This window comes from Bufo bufo, chromosome 4, assembly GCF_905171765.1.
Source record: "Bufo bufo chromosome 4, aBufBuf1.1, whole genome shotgun sequence".
Lineage (NCBI taxonomy): Eukaryota > Metazoa > Chordata > Amphibia > Anura > Bufonidae > Bufo > Bufo bufo.
In genome coordinates this window covers 301,212,287-301,238,086 of record NC_053392.1, presented here as the reverse complement: position 1 = coordinate 301,238,086, position 25,800 = coordinate 301,212,287, and the positions used below count along the sequence as shown (strand labels likewise).

The following is a 25,800-nucleotide window of genomic DNA, read 5'->3' as shown; positions in this document are numbered from 1 at the left end:
GTGGGTTTTCTCTCTCAACTGTATCCTGGCCCCTGAAGCCCCTGGCCTTCCGTTTTTTCTCTCCCTGGGGGTCTCTTCCTCAGCTCTCTCCCCCACCTGGCCGCCGTTCGTCACGGCAATTCTGGGGCACTATCGCGGTCGCGGCCGTTCGCTCCCGGCCGCGCTCCATTACTTTAGTCCCCGGCTTTTCGGGCCTACTAGGCCGCAACTCCCCGCCCACTTTTTCTCTTCCCGGGCTTTCTCACGTCTCCTCCCCTCCGTGGGGGGAGCCTGGGAGGGGCCTCTTCTGCCTGCCAAGCCGGCCCCAGGTTCTCTGCTCTCTCTCTGAGAGGCGGTTCTTTCTCCGGCTGTCGGCTCCTTCTTTCTGCGGTCGCCGGCTCCTGCTATCTCCGGTCGCCATATTCTGCGCTCGGTGCGCTGCACAACTCCTGGGGTCCGGTAGGCAGCCTCTGGCTGATTGCTCCACAGGCCCCTTCCCTCTCTCCCCTCTCCATTGCTGCATTCTGCTGCAGCCCTGCCACCTGAATGAGGTTTCCTGCCTACTATATAGCTGCTGCAGCACCTCTTGGGAAATGTTGTTTCCGGGGTTAGATAGGTCAGCCCTGCTGCTCTATGGGGCCCTCCTCTCCCGGCCTCCGTATCGGATCGCCACGATTTTCGTGCGTCCGTTGTCTACGGAGGTTTCCACGTGGTAGGGCCCCCTCCCGCGCGAATGGGCTCCCTCCATGGCGATCCTTCAGTCCCTGGCGGATTCGCTGAAGCGCTACCTACAAATTGCGGTCTCCTTCCCCCCCTGTGCCACGCGCACGCTAAGATACAGGGTCCCGCAAAGAGTAGCCCATGGACCACCCTTGGGTGGTCTCAACTAGCTTCCACCCCTCCCCGGCATCCTCGGGTCCCCCAGGACAGGCCGGAGGCTGGTGACAAAGCCTTCTCTGTCAGTTGCCTCTGGGGACACCTCTGCACCGATTCCCTCGGAACAGAGCATCAGGCGGTCTTCCACCATGCAGAATCCTCTGCGTGGTCAAGTCAAACGTGCATGGTGGTTCCTACCCTACCAGGTTTGGTGCCCCTCTAGTGGACTTTCAGATGGCGCCCTCCTGCCTGCACAGGTAATTACCGCACAGGTAAGGCAGCCGTCACCGTGCTTAGCAGCTGGGACACCTACGCGGTGTCTCTGGTATGTACGCCCTCCTAGGCTGTGCACGACAGACCTTCCTGGCCCCTATCCAGGGGCTATGTTCTAGGCAAGCTGATAGTTCAGGCAAACGCCACTTGTAGGGTTGGCTCCCCTTCTCGGCCTCTAAGGGTTCTTTTGTAGTGCCTGTACCAGAGAATACAGGCCGGCCTTTATGCCGTGGCGATTACATCTGTCTGTTTCCAGCTGCCTTGTTACTTTCATAGGTAGAGTTCCTGCTGACTGGTTAGGTGTCCCATGCGGCACTATTTCCCCCTACCGGGCGAGATACACAGGCCGCCTTCAATTGCTGTAGCAATTGCACCTGTCTGTTTCCAGCCACCTTGCTCCCTTCATGGGTAGAGTCCCTACACCATCTCCTGATGCTGTATCCAGTATCCCTGGCGGGCTCTATTGTTCCGTGCGGCACTATTTCTCCCTTTCCGGCGAGATATAGAGGCTACTCTGAATTGCTGTGCAATTGCCTCTGTTTGGTTCTAGTGGGCACCAGGCTACCACCTTGTGCCCTTCATTTTTATTTAACCTCTCTATCTCCAGGAGCTGTAGCCGTTGCTTCTGTTTGGCCTTATGGTGTACCTTGCGGCACTATTGCTCCCTTACTGGACGAGATATTGAGGCCACTTTGTAGTGCCGTTGCCACTGCAACCTCATCTAGAGTGCACCAAACAGCCATCTTACTCCCTTCTTAGGTGAGTTTCTGCACCGTCTCTGATGCTGCAGCCGTTACACCTGTCGGGCTCTATGATGTGCCATGCGGCCCTATTTCCCTCTATTTAGGTGAAATAGAGGGCATTCTTCAGTTGCCATTGCACTTACCTTGTTGTGGTGTGCACCTGTCATTCCTTGTGGTACCGTGTGGCCCTATTTTTCCCTTCCCGAGCGAAATATAGGTGCCATAGCTAACGTGGCAGCCGTTGCACTTCTCTGGTCCTAGGGTGCTCCATGTGGACCCATCGCTCTAATCTTAGACCTAGTACCTCGGCCATCTCCAGATGCCGTACCCATTGCACCGGTCTGGTCGTATCTCTACACTACACAGCCTCATTTCTACCTTACAGGTTGAGGACCTGTACCCTCCAAATGCGGTTGCATTCCTGGATGCTGTGGCTATGTTTCCACCCTCCTTTGTGTGCAACATGCAGCCACTTTACCTCGGTTTTCGGCGTGTATTTTTAGTGTCCCTGTCACCGTTCAACCCACGTGCTGGGCCCTATGGTGCAATCTGTGGCCCATACGGCTTCTGTATTACTGGGTGCTTCCTTCCCCGGGCACTAATCTGTGCTGCGGATGTTGGTTACTTCACTTTTCGGCATCCTGGTTCAGCTCGAATATGGTGGCCATATCTGGCAGGGGTGGGCCTGCCCAACCTCCTCCTTGTCGGTCTATTTCTACTTCTGGTGTACCCAGTACATGACTGATCTGTTCTGATCTGGTGGGTGGTCCACATACAACCACGCTCCCTACACCATGGCCTGGTGGTTGTTGGTTTTTGTGCTAGGGTTGCTATTGCCATCCTTATCAAATACTACTTTCGGCTGCACTCCGCGTTCCACATATTATAAAGGAGTATCCGCGTTTCCTATTACAGGGCGGACCATTCCTCGTGGAGTACAGTGATCTCCACTGGATCTTCTCCTTGTTGGGGTACGTAGCTTGCTGAGCTCCGGCCGCTGCGGTAGTTTTTCGGCCATCACTTGATGTCCTCCGCCACACGGAATCCTCCTGGGGTCAGCGACATTTCCTCGCTGGACGTCCTCCCTGATGAGTCAGGGACAGAACCACTGAGCGTCACACACCTGCCTGGTAGGTGAATTTTCTGCTGATTGCTCTGACATAGGACAGGGTTCCGTAGTTCCTTCTGGGTCCGGGTGTTCCCTTATTTCTATGCTTAGTTGTACTATCTAACAGAGGGCAGTCCTTTGGGACCTTGTTATTGTCCTCGCCCATCCGGTACTCTCTCCCCCTGGGAGCCTTCTGTATGTCGGTCGCAGCTGGTTTCTACATTTCGTGTAGTCACTCCCGCTTCTTTTATAGCGACTTCACCATTCCTTATGCATATGGGCGTCTGTTTTAGTGGTACAACCCAAGCCGCTGTATTTGCCCTCCCCGGGACAATGTATGCTGATTGCTAGCCACTATTTTTTGAATGGCTAGTTGTCCATGGCCAATTCCTTCCCATAGGGTGGTTCTTTTCATTTTTTCTTGGATATTCTGGTTTTTGTTGTCCTCTGGTGGTTCAGTTCCTGGTTCCTTGTGAGCCCATTGCGGGTACTCCTTTCTGGAGTCCCTGTCACCGTTCATTTGATCACTCAGATTCTGTAGGATTATCGTTGTTTGGGAAGGGACCTGGGTTGATTGTTCCCCTTGCGGGTTCCAATAGCCTTTTGGACCTCATGGGATTCATGTCTGTCTTCCCATCCTCCCACTTCAAGTACCTGGTGTTGAGTGGTTTAGTGCTACGGTTTGCATTTCCACCTTATGGTATCCTTCGGGAGGGACCCCTCGTGTTTGTAGAGCCTTCCTCCTTAGACTTTTGGGAGTACTCTCCTTCTCCTCCCATGTCTCTCAGTCCAGTGTATCCCTGCTGAGATTTCCTTGCCCTGCATCTCCCTGATACTTCATTTGGCCGGAGTTTCTCCGGTCTTGCGCTTCTCAGCGATTATTTTATTTTCAGGGGCTCGTTCCTCGTCTCCTGGTTTTGGGATGCAGGTCTTCTCTTATTTTTTTCTTTTTACCTGGCCTTTACTTCCTACCTCCTCCCTTTCCAAGGGTTGGCGGTTTTCCTTAGCGCCTTTGGGAGTTTTCTCTTTCCAATAGGACGTTTATCTTCATCACCTGCTTCGCGGTGGGGGGAGTCCTGCTCCCTTCATATGTGAGCCTTGCTATGGCTTCCCTCACTCCAGTGTGCCCCTGCTGAGATTTCCTGGGCTTGCATCTGGTTCCCTTCTTCCCTGATAATGAGTTTCGCCAGAGTTTCTCCGGTCTTGCGCTTCTCAGCGATATTTTGTTTTCAGAGGCTCGTTCCTCGTCTCCTGGTTGGGGATGCAGGTCTTGTCTTTTCTCTTTTCCTGGTTTTTACCTACAACCCCCTCCCCTTCCAGGGGTTGGCGGTTTCCCTTAGCGCCTTTTAGGATCTTTTCCTTTCAATAGGGCGCTTAACTTTTTCACCTGCTTTGCGGTGAGAGGAGACCTGCTCCACTCACATGTGAGCCTTGCTATAGCTTCACTCTCTCGTTTGGCCTTCAGTGATTCCAATTTCCCTTGCTCCCCTGGCCCTTCAGGGGTTGACCTCAGGGTGTTTGTGCTTTCGACTGAGACAATTGGGATGTTGGGTAGATCCGATACGCGATGCTGTCCTACTTTCCCTCCAGCCTTCGGCTGAGCTGGGTGTTCCTTTGCCTTCTTCTTGCATTTGGGACCTTCTCCCAGGCATTTGTCCTGGGGTGCTGGCAGTCGTCACTGTGGCCTCCTTGGAGTTTCTCCCTTGTTATGAGGCTTCCTGCCTATTCCGTGCTTTTCTCCTGTTGGGTCACATGGTTCTCCCGCACCTGTATGCCCACAGGTGGCATGGTTGTTCTTCCCACCCTTGGGGACTGCTTTGGGACGTCCCATGGTGCTGTGTCCCCCAATGCCATGCACGAGAAAATTGGATTTTTTGTACTCACCGTAAAATCCTTTTCTCGTAGTAGGCATTGGGGGACACAGATCCCTCCCTATGTTGTTTTACTTCAGCTTCTCCGGGCTGGTCTCTTGATCTTTCCCGGTACGGGAGTTGTTGGTTCCTTGCCTTTCTTCTCTCTCCTACTGCTTTTGGTACAAACTGAGCTGCCTAGTGTCTGTGGAGAGGGTATAGCCCAAAGGGGAGGAGCCAACACTTTTTTATGTCTAGTGTCGCCTCCTAGTGGTAGTTGGACATATACCCATGGTGCTGTGTCCCCCAATGCCTACTACGAGAAAAGGATTTTACGGTGAGTACAAAAAATCCAATTTTTAATACTGTACGGAGCGGGAGCTCTGTACAGTATTAGAATGTATTGGCTCCGATGAGCCGAAGTTATTACTTCGCGAAGTCTCGGAAGACTTCGTGTAATAACTTCGGAATTAATTTTTACTGTAAAAAAAACCTTCATACAGAACTGTTTTGGTTCCGAGTGGTACCTTGGAACCGAAACCAAGTTCTTTATTAAGGAGTTTTTATGGTAAAAATTAATTCCGAACTTATTACATGAAGTCTCGCAAGAGCCGTACAGTATTAAAACGAAGTTTTGTGCGAATCGACTTCGGATGAAGCATCCGAAGTCGATTCGCTCATCCCTAGTCTTGGCCATGATGGAGAGGTTGGAGTGTGATTGATTGTGTGGACAGGTGTCTTTTATACAGGTAATGAGTTCAAACAGGTGCAATTAATACAAGTAATGAGTGCAGAGTAGGAGGGTTTCTTAAAGAAAAACTAATAGATCTGTGAGAGACAGAATTCTTGCTGGATGGTAGGTGATCAAATACTTATGCAATAAAATGCAAATTAATTTTAAAATAAAATCATACAATGTAATTTTGTGGATTTAAAAAAAAAAAAATTTTGATGGTCTCTCACAGTTGAAGTGTATCTACCAAAAAAATTATAGACCTCTTTATCAAATACTTATTTTCCCCACTGTATATGTATACATACTATATGAATCTCTGAGACTTTCTTGTATGTAGAAGAGGAAGGGGTTAACAAAAGCTAATTGCAAAGCATAGTGGGAGATGCAGGTGGTTGTCACCTCGTCTCATTTGATGAGCTGCTGCCCACTCGCAGAAAGGGGAGAAAGTCCTCCAGATAAGTGAGTAAAAATAGTTTTAAATTTGTGGCATAACCATTTTAAACACTTTTTTGTTGTTTTTTCCATATACATTTTCTTAGGATAGTAATGTTTTTTCTTCTCTCTGTCCCTCTTTGAATTATAAACCAATAAATTATTATTTTTTCATGCTTATTGTAAATTACTTTCAGGACGTGTTGTCTTCCACATTTCTGATTGGTTTCATCACCTTTTAATGGGAGGTCGAATCCTTTTTAAAAACACCCTTGAGACCTACACAGACCACTACTTGCAATGTAAACTTGAACATCTTTGTCAGGAACATCGGCTGGTTTCACTAATTACACGTCTTAGAGGTATGTGTACGTGAATCGTTTCTCTGCTTATGGCATTCAAGACAACCAGCAAATTGTTCTAAATTCTCTTTTGTAAATCTCTTTCTACTGCTGTTAAGGCCTAATGTCCAGTGCTAGCTTCTTGCGTTTCATATGCATATGTGTTATTGCCTTGTCAGCTTCAATGTTCATCGTTTATTACAATATATGTATTTCTCGCCCAGTTTCCTTGGGGGACACAGAAGACCTTGGGTATAGCTCATCTCCCTAGGAGGCGTGACACTAAGTGAAGACTGTTAAGCCCCTCCTCCACAGCTATACCCTCAGCCTGGAGAGAGAGACTGCCAGTTTTTGCTTAGTGTCCAAGGAGGCAAGACACTCCCTGCTCTGCAGGGCTGTTTTCTCCTTGTTTAAATTTTGTATTTTTACTTTTTTCTTTTCTTTTTGTTCCAGATCATCAGGGACAACAGAGACGCACTAGACCTCTCTGTTCTCCCGGGGTTGAGCTGCGCCAGTGCCGGTCACCCGCACTGCTGCCTCCCCCACAGAAGACAAGGTGGATCAGGGCAGCCCAGCTCCCCTACATCCCACCAGCGCAAGGGTCGCCCGCACGCCAAGTCCCTCTTCCAGCTTCCTGCCACTACGGTGCCAGTAGCTGAACGGGCGACCCTGCTGGAATGGACCGAGGGTGAAGACGGCTGTGGTAAGAGAGAGGCTTCTCCAGCCCTACGTCCCCCACCCTGGTCTCCTGCGTGCCTGACCCCCATGCTGGGCCTCTGGACCCTTCCCCTGCTGGACCTAGGCTGGCCCCTGGGGTGCCGCAGAGCGACAATCTGCTCCCTGCCCCCCCCCCCCCCCTTTCCTGGCCTTCAGGACATGCAGCTAGTGGCTGTCTACCCACAGCTAGCTGCAGAAGCTGCTCCTCCATCCGCACTGGCACCCCATCTCTGGGTCCCCCCATCTCCTTACTGGAGTGTTGCTCAGGCCTGAGGCTGTGGAGTAAGACCTCGCCTCCGGCCGGCATTAATATTCCTGTGCGGCCGGGCGCCGCAAAAATTTTATCCCAGGCTCCGCGGCCTGCTAGGCTGCCATTCCGGGCTCCTGACTCTTCCGGCCGGCGGGGTGGGCTCCCGCGGCTGGCATTGGGCTTGACTAGGCCCCAGCAGGCCCCGTCCGACCGTTGGTGCCGGTCGGCGGGGCTCCGCAAATTTTATCCCAGGCTTCGCGGCCTGCTGGGCCGCAATTCCGACCGGCCCGCGGGGTGGGCACCCGCGGCCGGTTTGAATCGCCACTCCACCTTAGGTCCCGGCGGTACATAACGGGCCGGGCGCCGCAAATTTAGACCCCGGCTTCGCGGCCTACTAGGCCGCAAAATTTCCGGCCTCTGGTGGAGGGGGCGGGAACTTCTCCAGGCGCGAATTCTTCCCGCCTGGGGGTTCCTCCGCCCCCAGGGGATCGCAGCGCCGCCCTCCTGGCCGGATCCCTGTTAACCCTTTGGGTACAGGCCGGCTCTCAATGGGCCTGTATGGTTGGCCCCCTTTTTCCTGTCTCTCAGACAAATATATGGTGGCTCCCCTTTAGCCTCAGAGAGGCAGTGTTTAACATAAATAATTGAAAAAAAAAAAGAAAAATAATAATAGATAACTGATTTCTATTGGACTGCGCAGGACGCTGCAGCCTCATCAGTAGTGCTGCATGTCTGCATGACCTCTTTCTACAGGCGGCATGGTGTTGCGCTCCCAGCCTGCATCGCTGCTAGGGCATTTCCCCTTTTTAAGCGGTTTTCTTGCTCTCTTCCAGGATACGGCGTTGGCCAAGTGCATACGGCCCTTCCGTAGGCAGCATTCATCATCTCTCCAGTTATGGTGCCTCCCATGTGCATCCCCCCCCCCCTCCTAGGCGGGATACTGCACTCTCCCTGGCTGCCGGCTGACCATGTGCACGACCCCCTTCCATAGGCGGAACGCAGCACTCACTGGATTCGCTGCCGGCCATGTGCGTGACCCCCTTCTCTAGGCGGAACGCTGCACTCTTACTGGATCTGTTGCCGATCATGTGCATGACCCCCTTTTTAGGCGGAATACTGCACTCTCACCGGATACGGTACTGGCTATGTGCACGACCCCCTTCCATAGGCGGAATGCTGCACTCTCACTGATGTGCTATGATGTACTTATGTACTATGTTATGTACTATGTTACTATGCTGCACTCTCACTGGTTTCGCTGCCGGCCATAGGCATGACCCCCTTTCATAGGCGGTATGCTGCACTCTCATTGGATTCGCTGCCGGCCTTGGATATGCCTCATTCCCTCAGGCAGCATACATACATCCCTCTGTCTGTGGTTGTTTTCTCGCAGGTACGTTGCTGGCCATGTGCATGTACCCCATACATGGCAGGGTGCTTGCACTCTCGCTGGATCCGCTGTCGGCCATATGCATGACCCCTCTTCCGTGGGCGGTGTACGCACTCTTGCTGGATTCGCTGCCAGCCAGGGGCATGCCTTCCTTCCTCAGGCGACATACACACATTCTCACTGACTGTGTTTGTCTCTCGCCGGTACGTTGCTGGCCATGTATATGACTCCCATACATGGCGGGGTGCTCGCACTCTCCCTGGATGAGATGCTGGCTATGTGCATTACCCCCCTGGGCGGCATGCTACACTCTCACCGGATACATTGCTGGCCATGAGAATGGCCCTCTAACATGGGTGGAACGCTTGCACTTCCATTGGATACGGTGCTGGCCTTGTGCGTGACCACCCCTCATTCCACGGGCAGAATTTGGCATGCTCATGAGATTCACAGCTGTCCTTGTATGGCTGTGCTGGACTTGTACATGTCCCCCTTCATTGGCAGAGTAGTTGCACTCTCGCTGAGTTCAGTGTTGGGTGTATTATTGCACACTCACTTAATGCTAGGATAACCCTGTGCATGTTCCCCTTTCACTAGGTGGACCTCCTGCGTTCCTGCTGGATTATAGGGTATGTCCTGCTTCTCTGAAGTAGGTACGGCCTTAGGCATCACTCCCTTTTGGGACGGGCCTTTGCACTCTTGCCGACTGCAGTTTGCCAGGTTCAATTTCCCCCCTTTCGGGGCGGACTGATTGCGTTCCATCGCATGCTATACTAGGCTTGTGCATAACTCCCTTTCAAGTTGCACTTTGCAATTCCGTACATGCTGTGGCACGCCCCCTTTTTCGCTGAGTAACCTTTTTGCAGTGAGCGGACGTTCTTGTGCGTTGTTTGGGCCGTGTATGCCTTCTCCTCCTGTAGGTGGGTTGGCCTTCTCACTGCTTACGGGGCTGCTCGTACGTATGCCTCACCTGCTTCCTGCGGCATACTTTTGTTTTTCTTGGGATTCGATGCTTGCCGCAAGCCTTGCACTCTAAGGAGTTCATTCTGTCCACCTGACCCGGACAGGCTCTATTGCTCTCTGCTGCACCGAGCTGGGTGGTACTCATTCATTTAGTTGGCCTTTCATCCCAGGGAGTGTTCGTGGGTCCTAGATGCGTGCCCATTCCTCCTTCCGCGGCATTGCTTCCCTGCGCTAGTGGTCACATGGTCGAGAGTGCTGTTGTCTGCAGCGCCCCTCGAATTCTTCGTTGGCTCTGGCAGGACTGCGGTTCCCTTGCCTGCTGCAATTTCCTCCTCTTCGGATGCAGTGTGGTATGAGTCCTTCCTCTTGGCGCCTCTACGCTTCAGTCTGATCTGCTACCAGGTTCGGGCCGCTCTTCTCGGGAAGGTCACCCAACTTCTCTTGGGTGCTCGATTACCCAGGTCCGGAGGACCTCCGCCTTGGGTTCTTCAGGGTATTCGCCTTCTGCGATGCGGTGAACCGGGCGTCTCACAGTGTAGCGGGGTTCTGCTTTTGAGCTGTCCTATGGCTTCCCTGTTGCCCACTCCTCCCCCTTTCGGTTGGAGGGTGTTATGCCGACCTCTGTCTCGACTACCTTATCTCGCCGGCTCTGTTTGGCTCCCGCTCGGTACAGATCACTCCGATGTGGCTTCTGCCCCGCCAGACTTCAGAGGCTGTTCTTTCACTGTCCTCCCCTCTGGGGAGAGCATGGTTGTTCATGTGGATGGTTCCGGTGTTCCTTTTGGCCTCGTACTGTCTCCCTTGTTCACACTGGCTGTATTAGCTGTGTGCCTATTTACCGAGTCTACCGCGTTCTGTCCTCCCGCTGAGTGCAGATTGCGTGGTCCATTCTAAGACAATGGTCCTGCTGTAGACTTACCTTCTCGGTAACTTGGGGGACTACCTTTCGGTCCAGATTGTCCTTTGATCTCCCACACCGGGACTGTACAACGTGGCTACATCAGCATGGACTTTAGCCTGTCTTGTCCTGGCATCTGGCGGATCCTTTGGTTCCTTTCCGTCTGTCCTTCTGCTCCCCCACTCGGGTGGATACGGGACAACGTTGCTCGAGGGCCGACGGGACCAGTTTTTGTCGACCCTTCTGCCCGTGTTACTGGTCTGCGCCTGATCACATTGGGTTTTCGCCCGCTTGCCAGGCGACTCCAGCGGGTTCGCTACTGTCCGCTCCTGGCTGTGTTTCGTCCAGGATCTGTCGTAAGACTTAGGGTTTTTGTCTGGGGTTCTGTGGGAAGCTGTGCATTCCCCACTCTGAATTTCTCTCCCCATGGTTCTGTCTTTTTTTCCAGTCCGGCCTGGACCTGGGACTGGGACTCCTTTTACTTGAGGTGTCAAGTGTCGGCGCTGTTCTTCCTCTTCCAGTGTTCCCCGGCCCTCTGGGCCTGTCAAGACCATCTTCCTCGGAGTGGCTCTTTGGTTCCTCTGTACTGTCCTTCGGTACCGCCCTGGGGACTACATACTGAGCTCTCGGCGCTCCAATCTTGTCCTTGGAGCCATTACAGAAGTTCTCTCTACCCCTTCTGTCCTGTACGGTTGTGTTTCCGTATCAGTCGTGTCTGACGGGTGCCTGAATGGCCCCTTTTTGTTCCGAGCCTTCTGTCTTTTCCCAGGACAGGGCTGTTCTACATCCCGTTTCTTCCTTCCTTCCTTCTGAAGGTGGTGTTTGCCTTTCGCTTCAACACTTCACCGATTTGGACGTTGTTTGGGCCTTGCCGTTTTTACTTGGAGATCTCCGACTCTTGTCGACGTTCGGCCTCTTGGGTTTCCAGAAGGTCCGTGCATAGGGTTGACGGACTCCAGGGTGGTTTTTCCTCCGCTTTATCAGATTGGCTATTGCTGAGGTTACTGCACCAAGGGCAGGGTTCTGCCTTTGGTGTCACCGTTCATTTCACCAGAGCGGTCGGTGCCTCCTGGGCCGGAGGCATTGGGTTTCGGCCATGCATTTGGGCAAGGCGGCCACAGGTCTACCTTGCACGCCTTACCGTGTTCTACAGGGTGCATACTCTGGCTTTGGCAGATGCTGCCTTGGCCCGCCTGGGTCTGCAGGCGGCGGTTCATTGATGCCTTTCGGGTGCTTCACCTTGGAACTGTGGTCCCTCCCCTTTTGGACTGCTTTTGAACATCCCAAGGTCTTCTGTGTCCCCCAAGGAAACTGGGCGAGAAAACGAGATTTTTGTATAACTTACCAGTAAAATCTCTTTCTCGCTCTTTCCTTGGGGGACACAGCACCCACCCATTCATTGTTTTCTCTGCACGGTTTCCGAGTTTTTGTTACCCGTTGGGTAGTTGGCTTGTTGGTTCCTTGTTGGACTTTGCCTTTTCTCACTACTTGGACACGCAACTGGCAGTCTCTCTCTCCAGGCTGAGGGTATAGCTGTGGAGGAGGGGCTTAACAGTTTTCACTTAGTGTCACGCCTCCTATGGAGATGAGCTATACCCAAGGTCTTCTGTGTCCCCCAAGGAAAGAGCGAGAAAGAGATTTTACTGGTAAGTTATACAAAAATCTTGTTTTAACAGTTCTGTGACATGCTTTAATACTGCCCTGCAGTAACATTTCCATATTATAATCCCTTCCCCTCCCCCCCCCCCAACACTCTGGACAGTACAGGAAAGGAAAATAAAAAAACGTGTCTTTTTACTATCATCCCCTTTTTCCCTTCAAACATAATAAATAATCATTTTCCCTTTTTATTCCCCTTCTCCCCCTTTTTACACCAAAACCTTTTTTATACTTAGAGATTATAAAGTTCTCCCAGGCCTTCCATAATACCTTTTTGTTTCTGTATTTTATTTTGTCTATTATACCACCACTTCTCCATAGATCTATTCATATTCTTAACAGATTCCATTTCTGAATTGTTGGAATCTCAGGCAGCATCCATCTTTTGGCCATAAGCAAGCGGGCATAGAAAAAACATTTATATATCATTTGTGCTTTTATCCCTTCAACCTTTTGTGGTATATCTCCTAATATGCATAACATGATACATTTTTCTAACTTACATTGATATATATCGCCTATAATCTCGGTTAAATTATCCCAGAATGGTGAGATCTTTGGGCACCACATATAGGTAATATCTGCTTCTAAAATTCCACATCTGGGACAGACCATAGGTGTAGTAGTATTCAACTTATCCACCCATCTAGGTGTGAGATGGAATCGATGGAGCGCCATAAATTGGGTTACTCAGTCTATATGATGGATTTGAGTAAATTTAGAGTTTTTGCAGAGTCTGTAAACATTTCCATATTTACTTGGTATATACAGGATCCAAAACACAGACTATAACTATTGCGTCTTTAATATATTAATTTTCTAGTGAATCTTACAAAATCTGGTAAAGAACCGTGGGGAAAAAGGAGGGTGAAATTTAGTACCAACCTTTAACTGTATGTCAAACTTCTAGTTGTGTTGGCTGAAAAGGACTGGACGCTAGTCCATGCTTCATTCATTTGTCACAGGCTAAATTCCCTCTTATAGACAGACATATACAGCTGTGTGACTATGCAACATGCATCTGCAATTTGAGTACAATTAACCTCTTAGCGATAAATGAACGTACGTGTATGTCATTGGTCGCTAGAGAATGTATGGCTCTGTACACAGTGGAAGCCAGCTGTGTTACATAGCTAATAGCCGGGATTAGAGATGACTCCAATCCTAACCACTGAAACCATCAGATGCCCTGGTCATTAGCAACTGTGGCATCTGAGTGTTTAATAGGGGTAGAAGAAATTGGGAGGACCGGTGGGTATGGGTAACCCCTCGAATCCGCCTTTTTCTGGAAACCCGTTGTGAGCGCCAATTGTAATAGGTCGGTGGGAAGGTATGTGTTTTGATATAAAGTAGGGATCGTCCAATTATCGGTTTTACCGATATTATCGGCCGATATTCGGTATTTTGACCGTTATCGGTATCTGCATCTATTTTGCCGATATTCCGATAACGTATTGGTAACACAGATCGCGCTGCTGACAGCGCTCTCTGTGTTCCCTCAGCAGCACAGGGGAGAAGGAAGCAGTGTCTCCCTCCCCCTGTGCTGCTGCTGCCGCCGCCAATGAGAGGAAGGAGGACAAGAGAAGGGGAGGGGTTATGGCCACTGCGCCACCAATGAAGAGAAATCTCTCATTCATTCATATACAGGAGGCGGGAGCCGGCTGCAGAATCACATAGCCGGCTCCCGACCTCTATTCGCAATAGCTGCGATCTGCGGTAGTTAACCCCTCAGGTGCCGTGGATCGCAGCTACCGCTCATAGAGGTCGGGAGCCGGCTATGTGATTTTGCAGCCAGCTCCCGCCTCCTGTATATGAATGAGAGATTTCTCTTCATTGGTGGCGTAGTGCGCCCCCCCAAGCCCCCCAGTATTAATCATTGGTGGCGCAGTGCGCCCCCCACCCCAGTATTAAAAACATTGGTAGCGCAGTGCGCCCCCCCACCCAAGCCCCCCCAGTTTTAATCATTGGTGGCAGTGGCCACAGGATCCCCCCTCCCCTGCTCCTCCGATCGGAGCCCCAGCAGTGTAAGCCTGGGGCTCCGATCGGTTACCAGGGCAGCCAGGACGCTATTGAAGCTCTGGCTGCCATGATGAGCTCCATGCTGCTGTGTGCACAAAGCACAGGTCAGCAGGGACAGTGTGAGCTCCTATTCACCCTGATAGAGCTCTATCAGGGTGAATAGGACAGGGGTTCTAGTCCCTAAGGGGGCTAAAAGTTAGTAAAAAAAACCCACCAAAATATTAAGTATAAATTAAAAATAAATTTAAAATAAAGATTTACAAAAAAAACACTACACGTTAACAATAAACATTAATTTTTAGCAGATTTGTGTAGGAATTTTTTTTTTTTCAAAATTGAAAATTCCCAGAATATCGGTATAAATTATCAGCTATCGGCCTGAAAATTCACAAATTATCGGTATCGGCCCTAAAAAATCTATATCGGTCGATCCCTAATATAAAGTAGCAAAAAACAACAATTGAAGAAAAAACTGAAGGTCCAGCTTCTAAAAATCTAATTTCTTTATTCCCGCGGATTAAAAGTTTTCCATACACAGGACCGTAGTATACAATCTACGCGTTCCGGACTCACAAATTACAGTCCTTAGTCATGAGTAAGGACTGTAATTTGTGAGTCTGAAACGCGTAGATTGTATACTACTGTCCTGTGTATGGAAAACTTTTAAACCGCTGGAATAAAGAAATTGGATTTTTAGAAGCTGGACCTTCCATTTTTTTCTTCATAATTCAAGTCAGCAGCTGATCCAGTCGTTTTTTAGGTGAGCGCTGCTACCTTTTGTATGCAAAAAACAACCATGTACTACACTGGGTCTCAGGTGCCTAAGAGACTGTTAGCTGTAGTATCATACAAGCCAATGTGTGGTCAATGGATAGAGCGAACAAGCGGAAACATAAGGGTAAAATACGTATAAAAAGATACATGTATCACAAAAATACTAAAGTATCGTATACTTCTTACTTCATGAGGGGGGTGGTTTACCAGGATAAGCATAATACACCTGTAAACCAAACACCCCCTCCCCAGCCTGGATCGCTTCTAGGATTTTACAAGATGAAGGCAGCCAAACACACGGGTGCTTCTGTTCACTTGTCTTCATTAGGGTAGATATCCTGCTCAACGCGTTTCGGGACAGGCACGTCCCTTTATCAGGAGAAATGGTTTATTGTATGAAATAGCAGGGTATTTATACCCTGGTGGTAGTGGCAAAAGACCGCCAAACAAACACAAAAAGACCGCCAAAATACAAAAAAGATCGCCAACCTGTTGTGGGCGGATCGTCTGTCAAGTTCCTCAGCCTGCCAGAAGCAGAAATGCCCCGCCGTGATGTTGCACATGGCTGAAAGCCGATGCGTGTCAAGGTGGAACGCATCGCGATGTCTTGCGCATGCCCAGTAGTACTTGTATCCGTAGCGGCTAGGCGGCCTATGCGCCGGTCCGGAAGTTGAATTTCTATGGCGGTGTGTTCCAAGCTGGAATGCAAGTTCTTATTCCGGCTCCTGCGATTCACCTGGTTATTCGGTCTTCGTTTCTTCTGTGTTTATCGGGGTCATGTTATTTAGGAGTCCTTAGTAGGCCATGTATAAGAGGCCATTTTATAAAAAAAAAAGTCATTATAATGTCTGTTTGTTGTTCGGTATAAAATGAGGAATAAAAAGAGGAATAAAAAAATGGGAATAAAAATCTAGATAATGGGGATTGGAATGTATTGAATCGATAGATTAAAAAATAATAATAATAAATCGTAATCGCTGTTCACTTTTTTGTTGCTCATATCTTTTGTGTTTTTTTTGTATCTTTTGGATATATGGGGTTGTCTATGCAACTGTTAGTCATTGGGTCTGAACATAGTGAAGTGGGGATGTGTTATAATCGGGATAAGTAGGGAGATATGTAGTGGGATATATAATGGATTGGGGGTTTGTTTTAGAAGTAGACCTATTCAATGGGATTGGGGTCTCATGTGGTGTCGGGTAGCTGTATTGGGGCGAATACACATACATAGCGCATATGTACATGCATATAGGAGGGTTTGCCTTAGGATATTGTACCTAAAATACGTAGAATATATAAAATATTTAAGATATTTAAAGAAATGTGTCTATTATTTAAATGTGTCTGAAATATTTGTATGCCTATATGTATACATATCTGCATGTCACAAACACATAGCTGGGTCATGCGAAAGTGTATCTAGAATCTATAGATAGGTAGAGGGGTCTCGGCCGGAAGGAAAGGGGGGCATTGGTAGTGGTATTGGCATCTTATTAAGATCTGGATTTTGTTGTAACTGCAGGTGGTTAATAGTTGGCGTGTTCTAGTGTTTCGTTTAAACCAAACGGGGTGATGGTGTTCAGCTGATGTATCCAGAACATTTCCTTCCGACAAAGTTGTTGGAAGGAAGGGGATTGTTCCAATCGGATTACTTTCAGATCCAGAGGATTGCCCTTGTGTAGCAAGGAGAAATGGCGTGAAACACTGTGTTAGAATTTTTCTTTTTATGTTTGATCTGTGTTCATTCATCTGCTCTCTAAGGGTTTGGGTGGTGCCGCCTGCGTAGTACAGATTACTAGGGCATTGAAGCAAATAGATTATATTTCTCGCCCAGTTTCCTTGGGGGACACAGAAGACCTTGGGTATAGCTCATCTCCATAGGAGGCGTGACACTAAGTGAAGACTGTTAAGCCCCTCCTCCACAGCTATACCCTCAGCCTGGAGAGAGAGACTGCCAGTTTTTGCTTAGTGTCCAAGGAGGCAAGACACTCCCTGCTCTGCAGGGCTGGTTTCTCCTTGTTTAAATTTTAGATTTTTACTTTTTTCTTTTCTTTTTGTTCCAGATCATCAGGGATAACAGAGACGCACTAGACCTCTCTGTTCTCCCGGGGTTGAGCTGCGCCAGTGCCGGTCACCCGCACTGCTGCCTCCCCCACAGAAGACAAGGTGGATCAGGGCAGCCCAGCTCCCCTACATCCCGCCAGCGCAAGGGTCGCCCGCACGCCAAATCCCTCTTCCAGCGTCCTGCCACTACGGTGCCAGTAGCTGAAGGGGCGACCCTGCTGGAATGGACCGAGGGTGAAGACGGCTGTGGTAAGAGAGAGGCTTCTCCAGCCCTACGTCCCCCACCCCCCCACCCTCTGACCCCCATACTGGGCCTCTAGTCCCCTGCTGGATCTATGCTGGCCCCTGGGGTGCCGCAGAGCGGCAATCTCCTTCTGCCCCCCCCCCCCCCCCCCCCCTGCCTGGCTCCCATAGACATGCAGCCAGTGGCTGTCTCCACAGCCAGCTACAGAAGCGGCAACATAGAGAAATAAACTATCAGCACAGGCACCCGGTCTCTGGGTCCCCCCCTAAATCTCCTACCGGAGTGTTGCTCCAGGCCTGAGGCTCCTGACGGCTGTGGAGTAAGGCCTCGCCTCCGGCCGACACTGGTATTCCGGTGCGGCCGGGCGCCTCAAAAATCTTAGCCCAGGCTCCGCGGCCTGCTAGGCCGCCATTCCGGGTCCCTGACTTTTCCGGCGGGGTGGGCTCCCGCGGCCGGCAAGCCGCCATTCCGAGCCCCTGACTCTTCCGGCCGGCGGGGTGGGCTCCCGCGGCCGGCAAGCCGCCATTCTGGGCCCCTGACTCTTCCGGCCGGCGGGGTGGGCTCCCGCGGCCGGCAGGCCGCCATTCTGGGCCCCTGACTCTTCCGGCCGGCGGGGTGGGCTCCCGCGGCCAGCAAGCCGCCATTCTGGGCCCCTGACTCTTCCGGCCGGCGGGGTGGGCTCCCGCGGCCAGCAAGCCGCCATTCTGGGCCCCTGACTCTTCCGGCCGGCGGGGTGGGCTCCCGCGGCCAGCAAGCCGCCATTCTGGGCACCTGACTCTTCCGGCCGGCGGGGTGGGCTCCCGCGGCCGGCTTTGGGCTTGACTTGCAGGCCCCGGCCGACCGTCGGTGCCGGTCGGTGGGGCTCCGCAAATTTTGGCCCAGGCTTCGCGGCCTGCTGGGCCGCAATTCCGACCGGCCCGCGGGGTGGGCACCCGCGGCCGGTTTGATGCGCCGCTCCGCCTCAGGTCCCGGCGGTACATACCGGGCGCCGCAAAATTCAGACCCCGGCTTCACGGCCTACTAGGCCGCAAAATTCCGGCCTCTGGTGGAGGGGGCGGGAACTTCTCCAGGCGCGAATTCTTCCCGCCGGGAGGTTCCTCCGCCACCAGGGGATCGCAGCGCCGCCCTCCAGGCCGGATCCATGTTAACCCTTTGGGTACAGGCCGGATCCCAATGGGCCTGTATGGCTGGCCCCCCTTTTTCCTGACTACTGTGCCCCTATATGGTGGCCCCCTTTAGCCTCAGAGAGGCTGTGTTTTAAAAAAAAAAAAATAAAAATAATAATAAATACATATATATATATATATATAATATAATAGATTTCTTTTGGACTGCGCAGGACGATGCAGCCTCATCAGTAGTGCTGCATGTCTGCATGCCCTCTTTCCACAGGCGGCATAGTGTTGCGCTCCCAACCTGCGTCGCTGCTAGGGCATTTCCCCTTTTAGGTGGTTTTCCTGCCCTCTTCCAGGATACGGCGCTGGCCAAGTGCATGCGGCCCTTCCGTAGGCAGCATTCATCATCTCTCCAGTTATGGTGCCTGCCATGTGCATCCCCCCCTCCTAGGCGGGATACTGCACTCTCCCTGGCTGCCGGCTGGCCATGTGCATGACCCCCTTTTAGGCGGAATACTGCACCTTCACCGGATACGGTGCTGGCCATGTGCACGACCCCCTTCCATAGGCGGAATGCTGCACTCTCTATGGATTTGCTGCCGGCCATGTGCACGACCCCCTTCTCTAGGCGGAACGCTGCACTCTCACTGGATTCACTGCCGGCCATGTGCGTGACCCCCTTCCATGGGCGGAACGCAGCGCTCTCACTGGATTAGTTGCCGATCATGTGCATGACCCCCCTTTTTAGGCGGAATACTGCACTCTCACCGGATACGGTACTGGCTATGTGCACGACCCCCCTCCATAGGCGGAACGCTGCACTCTCTCTGATGGGCTATGATGTACTTATGTACTATGTTATGTACTATGTTACTATGCTGCACTCTCACTGGTTTCTCTGCCGGCCATAGGCATGACTCAGGCAGCATACATTCATCCCTCTGTCTGTGGTTGTTTTCTCGCAGGTACGTTACTGGCCATGTGCATGTACCCCATACATGGCGGGGTGCTTGCACTCTCGCTGGATCCGCTGTCGGCCATATGCATGACCCCTCTTCCGTGGGCGGTGTACACACTCTCGCTGGATTCGCTGCCTGCCATGGGCATGCCTTCCTTCCTCAGGTGACATACACACATTCTCACTGACTGTGTTTGTCTCTCACCAGTACGTTGCTGGCCATGTGTATGACTCCCATACATGGCGGGTGCACGCACTCTCCCTGGATGGGATGCTGGCCATGTGCATTACCCCCCCTTTTTTTCTGGGCGAAATGCTACACTCTCACCGGATACCTTGCTGGTCATGAGCATGGCCCTCTAACATGGGTGGAACGCTTGCACTCCCATTGGATACGGTGCTGGCCTTGTGCGTGACCACCCCACATTCCATGGGCAGAATTTGGCACGCTCATGAGATTCACGGCTGTCCTTGTATGGCTGTGCTGGACTTGTACATGTCCCCCTTCATTGGCAGAGTAGTTGCACTCTCGCTAAGTCAGTGTTGGGTGTATTATTGCACACTCACTTAATGCTAGGATAACCCTGTGCATGTTCCCCTTTCACTAGGTGGACCTCCTGCGTTCCTGCTGGATTATAGGGTATGTCCTGCTTCTCTGAAGTAGGTACGGCCTTAGGCATCACTCCCTTTTGGGACCGGCCTTTGCACTCTTGCCGACTGCAGTTTGCCAGATACAATTTCCCCCCTTTCGGGGCGGACTGCTTGCGTTCCATCGCATGCTATACTAGGCTTGTGCATAACTCCCTTGCAGGTTGCACTTTGCAATTACGTACATGCTGTGGCACTCTGTGGCGAGCCCCCTTTTTCGCTGAATTGACCTTTTTGCAGTGAGCGGACGTTCTTGTGCGTTGTTTGGGCCGTGTATGCCTTCTCCTCCTGTAGGTGGGTTGGCCTTCTCACTGCTTACGGGCTGCTCGTACGTATGCCTCGTCTGCTTCCTGCGGCATACTTTTGTTTTCTTGGGATACGATGCTTGCCGCAAGCCTTGCACTCGTCTCTAAGGAGTTCATTCTGTCCACCTGACCCGGACGGGCTCTACTTGCTCCCTGCTGCACGGAGCTGGGTGGTACTCATTCATTTAGTTGGCCCTTCATCCCAGGGAGTGTTCGGGTTCCTAGATGCGTGCCCATTCGTCCTTCCGCGGTATTGCTTCTCTGCGCTAGTGGTCACATGGTCGAGAGTGCTGTTGTCTGGAGCGCCCCTCGAATTCTTCGTTGGCTCTGGCAGGACTGCGGTTCCCTTGCCTGCTGCAATTTCCTCCTCTTCGGATGTAGTGTGGTATGAGTCCTTCCTCTTGGCGCCTCTACGCTTCAGTCTGATCTGCTACCAGGTGCGGGCCGCTTTTCTCGGGAAGGTCACCCAAATTCGCTTGGGTGCTCGATTACCCAGGTCGGAGGACCTCCACCTTGGGTTCTTCAGGGTATTCGCCTTCTGCGAGGCGGTGAACCGGGCATCTCACAGTGTAGCAGGGTTCTGCTTTTGAGCTGTCCTATGGCTTCCCTGTTGCCCACTCCTCCGTTCGGTTGGAGGGGGTTATGCCGGCCTCTGTCTCGACTACCTTATCTCGCCGGCTCTGTTTGGCTCCCGCTCGGTACAGATCACTCCGATGTGGCTTCTGTCCCGCCAGACTTCAGAGGCTGTTCCTTCACTGTCCTCCCCTCTGGGGAGAGCATGGTTGTTCATGTGGATGGTTCCGGTGTTCCTTTTGGCCTCGTACTGTCTCCCTTGTTCACACTGGCTGTATTAGCTGTGCCTATTTACCGAGTCTACCGCGTTCTGTCCTCCCGCTGAGTGCAGATTGCGTGGTCCATTCTAAGACAATGGTCCTGCTGTAGACTTACCTTCTCGGTAACTTGGGGGGACTACCTTTCGGTCCAGATTGTCCTTTGATCTCCCACACCGGGACTGTAGAACATGGCTACATCAGCATGGACTTTAGCCTGTCTTGTCCTGGCATCTGGCGGATACTGGGCCCCCAATGTCCTTCTGCTCCCCCACTCGGGTGGATACGGGACAACGTTGCTCGGGGGCCAACGGGACCAGTTTTGTCGACTTCTGCCCGTGTTACTGGTCTGCGCCTGATCACATTGGGTTTTCACCCGCTTGCCAGGCGACTCCAGCGGGTTCGCTACTGTCCGCTCCTGGCTGTATTTCGTCCAGGATCTGTCGTAAGACTTATGGTTTTTTTGTCTGGGGTTCTGTGGGAAGCTGTGCATTCCCCACTCTGACTTTTTCTCTCCCCATGGTTCTGTCTTTTTTCCAGTCCGGCCTGGACCTGGGACTGGGATTCCTTTACTTGAGGTGTCAAGTGTCAGCGCTGTTCTTCCTCTTCCAGCGTTCCCCGGCCCTCTGGGCCTGTCAAGACCTTCTTACTCGAAATGGCTCTTTGGTTCCTCTGTACTGTCCTTCGGTACCGCCCTGGGAACTACATACTGAGCTCTCGGCGCTCCAATCTTTTCCTTGGAGCCGTTACAGAAGTTCTCTCTACCCCGCCTGTCCTGTACGGTTGTGTTTCCGTATCAGTCGTGTCTCTGACGGGTGCCTGAATGGCCCCTTTTTGTTCTGAGCCTTCTGTCTTTTCCCAGGACAAGGCTGTTTCTACATCCCGTTCCTTCCTTCTGAAGGTGGTGTTGCCTTTCGCTTCAACACTTCACCGATTTGGACGTTGTTTGGGCCTTGCTGGTTTTACTTGGAGATCTCCGACTCTTGTCGACGTTCGGTCTCTTGGGTTTCCTGGAGGTCCGCGCTTAGAGTTGACGGACTCCAGGGTGGTTTTCCTCCGCTTTATCAGATTGGCTATTACTGAGGTTACCGCACCGAGGGCAGGATTCTGCCTTTGCTGTCACCGTTCATTTCACCAGAGCGGTCGGTGCCTCCTGGGCCGGAGGCATTGGGCTTCGGCCATGCATTTGAGCAAGGCGGCCACAGGTCTTCCTTGCACGCTTTACAGAGTTCTACAGGGTGCATACTCTGGCTTCGGCGTATGCTGCCTTGGTCCGCCTGGGTCTGCAGGCGGCGGTTCCTTGATGCCTTCGGGTGCTTCGCCTTGGAGCTGTGGTCCCTCCCCTTTTGGACTGCTTTTGAACGTCCCAAGGTCTTCTGTGTCCCCCAAGGAAACTGGGCGAGAAAACGAGATTTTTGTATAACTTACCAGTAAAATCTCTTTCTCGCTCTTTCCTTGGGGGACACAGCACCCACCCATTCATTGTTTTTCTCTACACGGTTTCCGAGTTTGTGTTACCCGTTGGGTAGTTGGCTTGTTGGTTCCTTGTTGGACTTTGCCTTTTCTCACTGCTTGGACACGCAACTGGCAGTCTCTCTCTCCAGGCTGAGGGTATAGCTGTGGAGGAGGGGCTTAACAGTCTTCACTTAGTGTCACGCCTCCTATGGAGATGAGCTATACCCAAGGTCTTCTGTGTCCCCCAAGGAAAGAGCGAGAAAGAGATTTTACTGGTAAGTTATACAAAAATCTCGTTTTTTGCTTGCGTATGTCATTGGTTGTTGAAATGTTAGTTTCCCTATGGGGTGTGGAATCTCAATTTCTCTGTCTGCAGCATTTGCATTTTTTTTGTGCCACATTTGGAGGATCCCTTGAATTCTGGTGTTTTTTTTGTCTGTATGTTCTGTTTTTTTGGGGGCTTGTTTCTTTGGGCATGATGGGGCCAAGATATTTTTTAGGGTTTTTGCTCTCCGAAAAGTAAGTCTGGGCATTTTTGGTATTTCTTTGCCTAGTATAGGCACCTGAGACCCAGTGTAGTACATTGTTGTTTTTTGGTACTTTATATCAAACACATACCTTCCCACCGACCTATTACGATTGGCGCTCACAACGGGTTTCCAGAAATAGGCGGATTCGAGGGGTTACCCATACCCACCGGTCCTCCCAATTTCTTCTACCCCAATTATCCTACACAAGCAAGACGCACTAGTCTGCTTGACAAACCCCGAGCAGCTTATCTACCTACTCTTTCTCCTCCACATTACTCCTCTAAACCCCTGGTTTTTCAGATCAAGTGGAGTCCTTTCCATCAGATCTGACTAACCCTCAAACCTTCTTTCTCCTTTTATATCTGAATGGTTAGACAGAGGGAGCTCCCTCTGTCTTCTGACGCAGTTGGAGGATGCCGATCAGTTGCTGTGGCAGCTTGGGACCTGCCATCTTACTGCTCCTATTATGCCTGCCTCTGGTAGGGTGTAATAGAATGCTGGTAAAATTGATGTTCACAGCAAGACAGAAGTATTGCTGTGAAGGATATGGGACTAAGAAAAGAAGATTAAAAACGGTAAATAAGGTTTTTAAAATAAGTAAAAAAAAAAAAATCTACTATAAAAAAAAGTATATTAATAATAATACTCCCCTATGCTGGCATTGTCATTTTGTTTTGGTCACCTCGCTTCCCAAAAAACTAATAAAATTATCAAATTATTGCCATAGTAGCTTTCACACTAGCGTTTTCAATTCCGCTATTGAGATCAGTCATAGGATCTCAATAGCGGAAGGAAACGCTTTCGTTTTGTCCCCATTTATTGTCAATGGGGACAAACTGAACTGAACGAAACTGAATGCTTTCCGTTTGGTTGCGTCCCCATCGCGGACACAATGTAAGTCAATGGGGACGGATCCATTTTCTCTGACAGAATAGAAAACAGATCCGTCATGGCTATATAAGACATAATACAATCGGGTCCGTTCATGACGGATGCAGGCGGTTGCATTATTGTAACGGAAGCGGTTTTGCAGATCATGACAGATCCACAAAAACCCTTATGTGAAAGTAGTCTAAAATGGTATCAATAAAAACTACAGCTTGCCTTGCAAACAATGAGCACTCTCACAACTCCATCGGCAGGAAAGTAAAAGTTATAGTTGTCAGAATATAACGACACAAGCAATTTTTTTGCACATAAAATTGGTACCATTGTAATCACATTGACAAGCACAATAAAGGTAAAGTCATCTTTACTGCACCATGAATGCCATAAAAGCAAAACTCAATAAAGAAAGGCAAAATATTTTATTTTTATTTTCATTTCCATCCCACAAATGATTTTTTACAATTGTTTAATACATTATAAAAAACTGTTAAATGGTTCTTGCAGCCTTGTCAACATAAAAGTAAAAAAGTTGACTATTTGAATTTGCTTTGTCCTTAAAGGTTACGCTAACACACTGCATTTTTTTTTTCTATAGTTTTATTTAAAAGCTTTTAAGTACTGTTGGTGGAATGGATAGTAATGTGTCCTGGCTAAATGTATGCCAATAAACAGTTTGTCTGGTAACATTTGTTCAGAAGGGGTCAGAATACCTGTCACTCCTGTTCCAACGCTTCCTAAGTCCTTATTGAGGACTCCTTTCCTGTCCCCCTCAACACAAAGGAAATGACTGCCAATCAACAGTTGCTCACATAACATAGCTCATAGATTGCATAGAATTTTTAAAAATTTTATTGTACAGAGCATCACTGGTACTTGTCTTCTTTGTAGATGCTGTGTTTTGTGAAACCACTGAACCACGATCTACAGCGGCAAAGCAGAAACGGGCAAAACAGACCTTTGAGGAAATGATGGTGTACATTCCAGGTTTGTGACATTTACAAGAACATTTACCAAAAACAAAGTTAAGGACATGACTTCTGCCGATTGGACATTGATGACCTATCCGAGGATAGAAAAATGCAGACTGTATCAGCAGCATCTCACATTATCGAGTTTATTCGGACTTCAAAGCAGAAATACAAATGGCAATGTTTCGGCTGATACACTGCCTTTGTCAAGCCTATTCACATTGTGTTACATACATCAATTTATAGTAAAAAAAATAAAACAACAAGTGCGCCACCCCCATCCAGACTATCTAATTGCAGGCAATAGCACAAATGGATAGGTCATCAGTATTAAAATACCGAAAAACCCATTTAAGGCTACTTTCACACTCGCGTTTGGTGCGGATCTGTCTTGGATCTGCACAGATGGATCCACACCGATAATACAACCGCATGCATCCGTTCAGAACGGATCCATTTGTATCATCGTTAACATTGCAAAAACTGATCCGTCTTGAACACCATTGAAAGTCAATGGGGGGCGGATCCGTTTTGCATTGTGTCAGTGAAAATGGATCCGTCCCCATTGATCCGTTTGGCTCAGTTTTGGCAGACGGAATGGAGACAGAACTGATGCATTCTGAGCGGATCCTTTTCCATTCAGAATGCATTAGGGCAAAACTGATCTGTTTTGGACCGCTTGTGAGAGCCCTGAACGGATCTCACAAACGGAAACTAAAACGCCAATGTGAAAGTAGCCTAATAAAGCTAACTGGATAATTGCCTTGAAAACAGGTGCACAAAAACT

The 25,800-nt window shown here is 50.4% G+C and overlaps 1 protein-coding gene across 5 annotated transcripts in view; it reads left to right on the top strand.

The window, feature by feature from the left end:
* The window catches only part of SNX14 (sorting nexin 14), an 82,033-nt gene that overhangs the window by 41,298 nt on the left and 14,935 nt on the right, over window positions 1-25,800 (top strand). For all 5 annotated transcript variants that reach the window (XM_040428727.1, XM_040428725.1, XM_040428726.1 and 2 more), the window contains 2 exons: window positions 6,195-6,359; window positions 24,934-25,029. In XM_040428727.1, coding sequence (XP_040284661.1) covers window positions 6,195-6,359; window positions 24,934-25,029 — 261 coding nt within the window. The remainder of the gene's footprint in view (window positions 1-6,194; window positions 6,360-24,933; window positions 25,030-25,800) is intronic.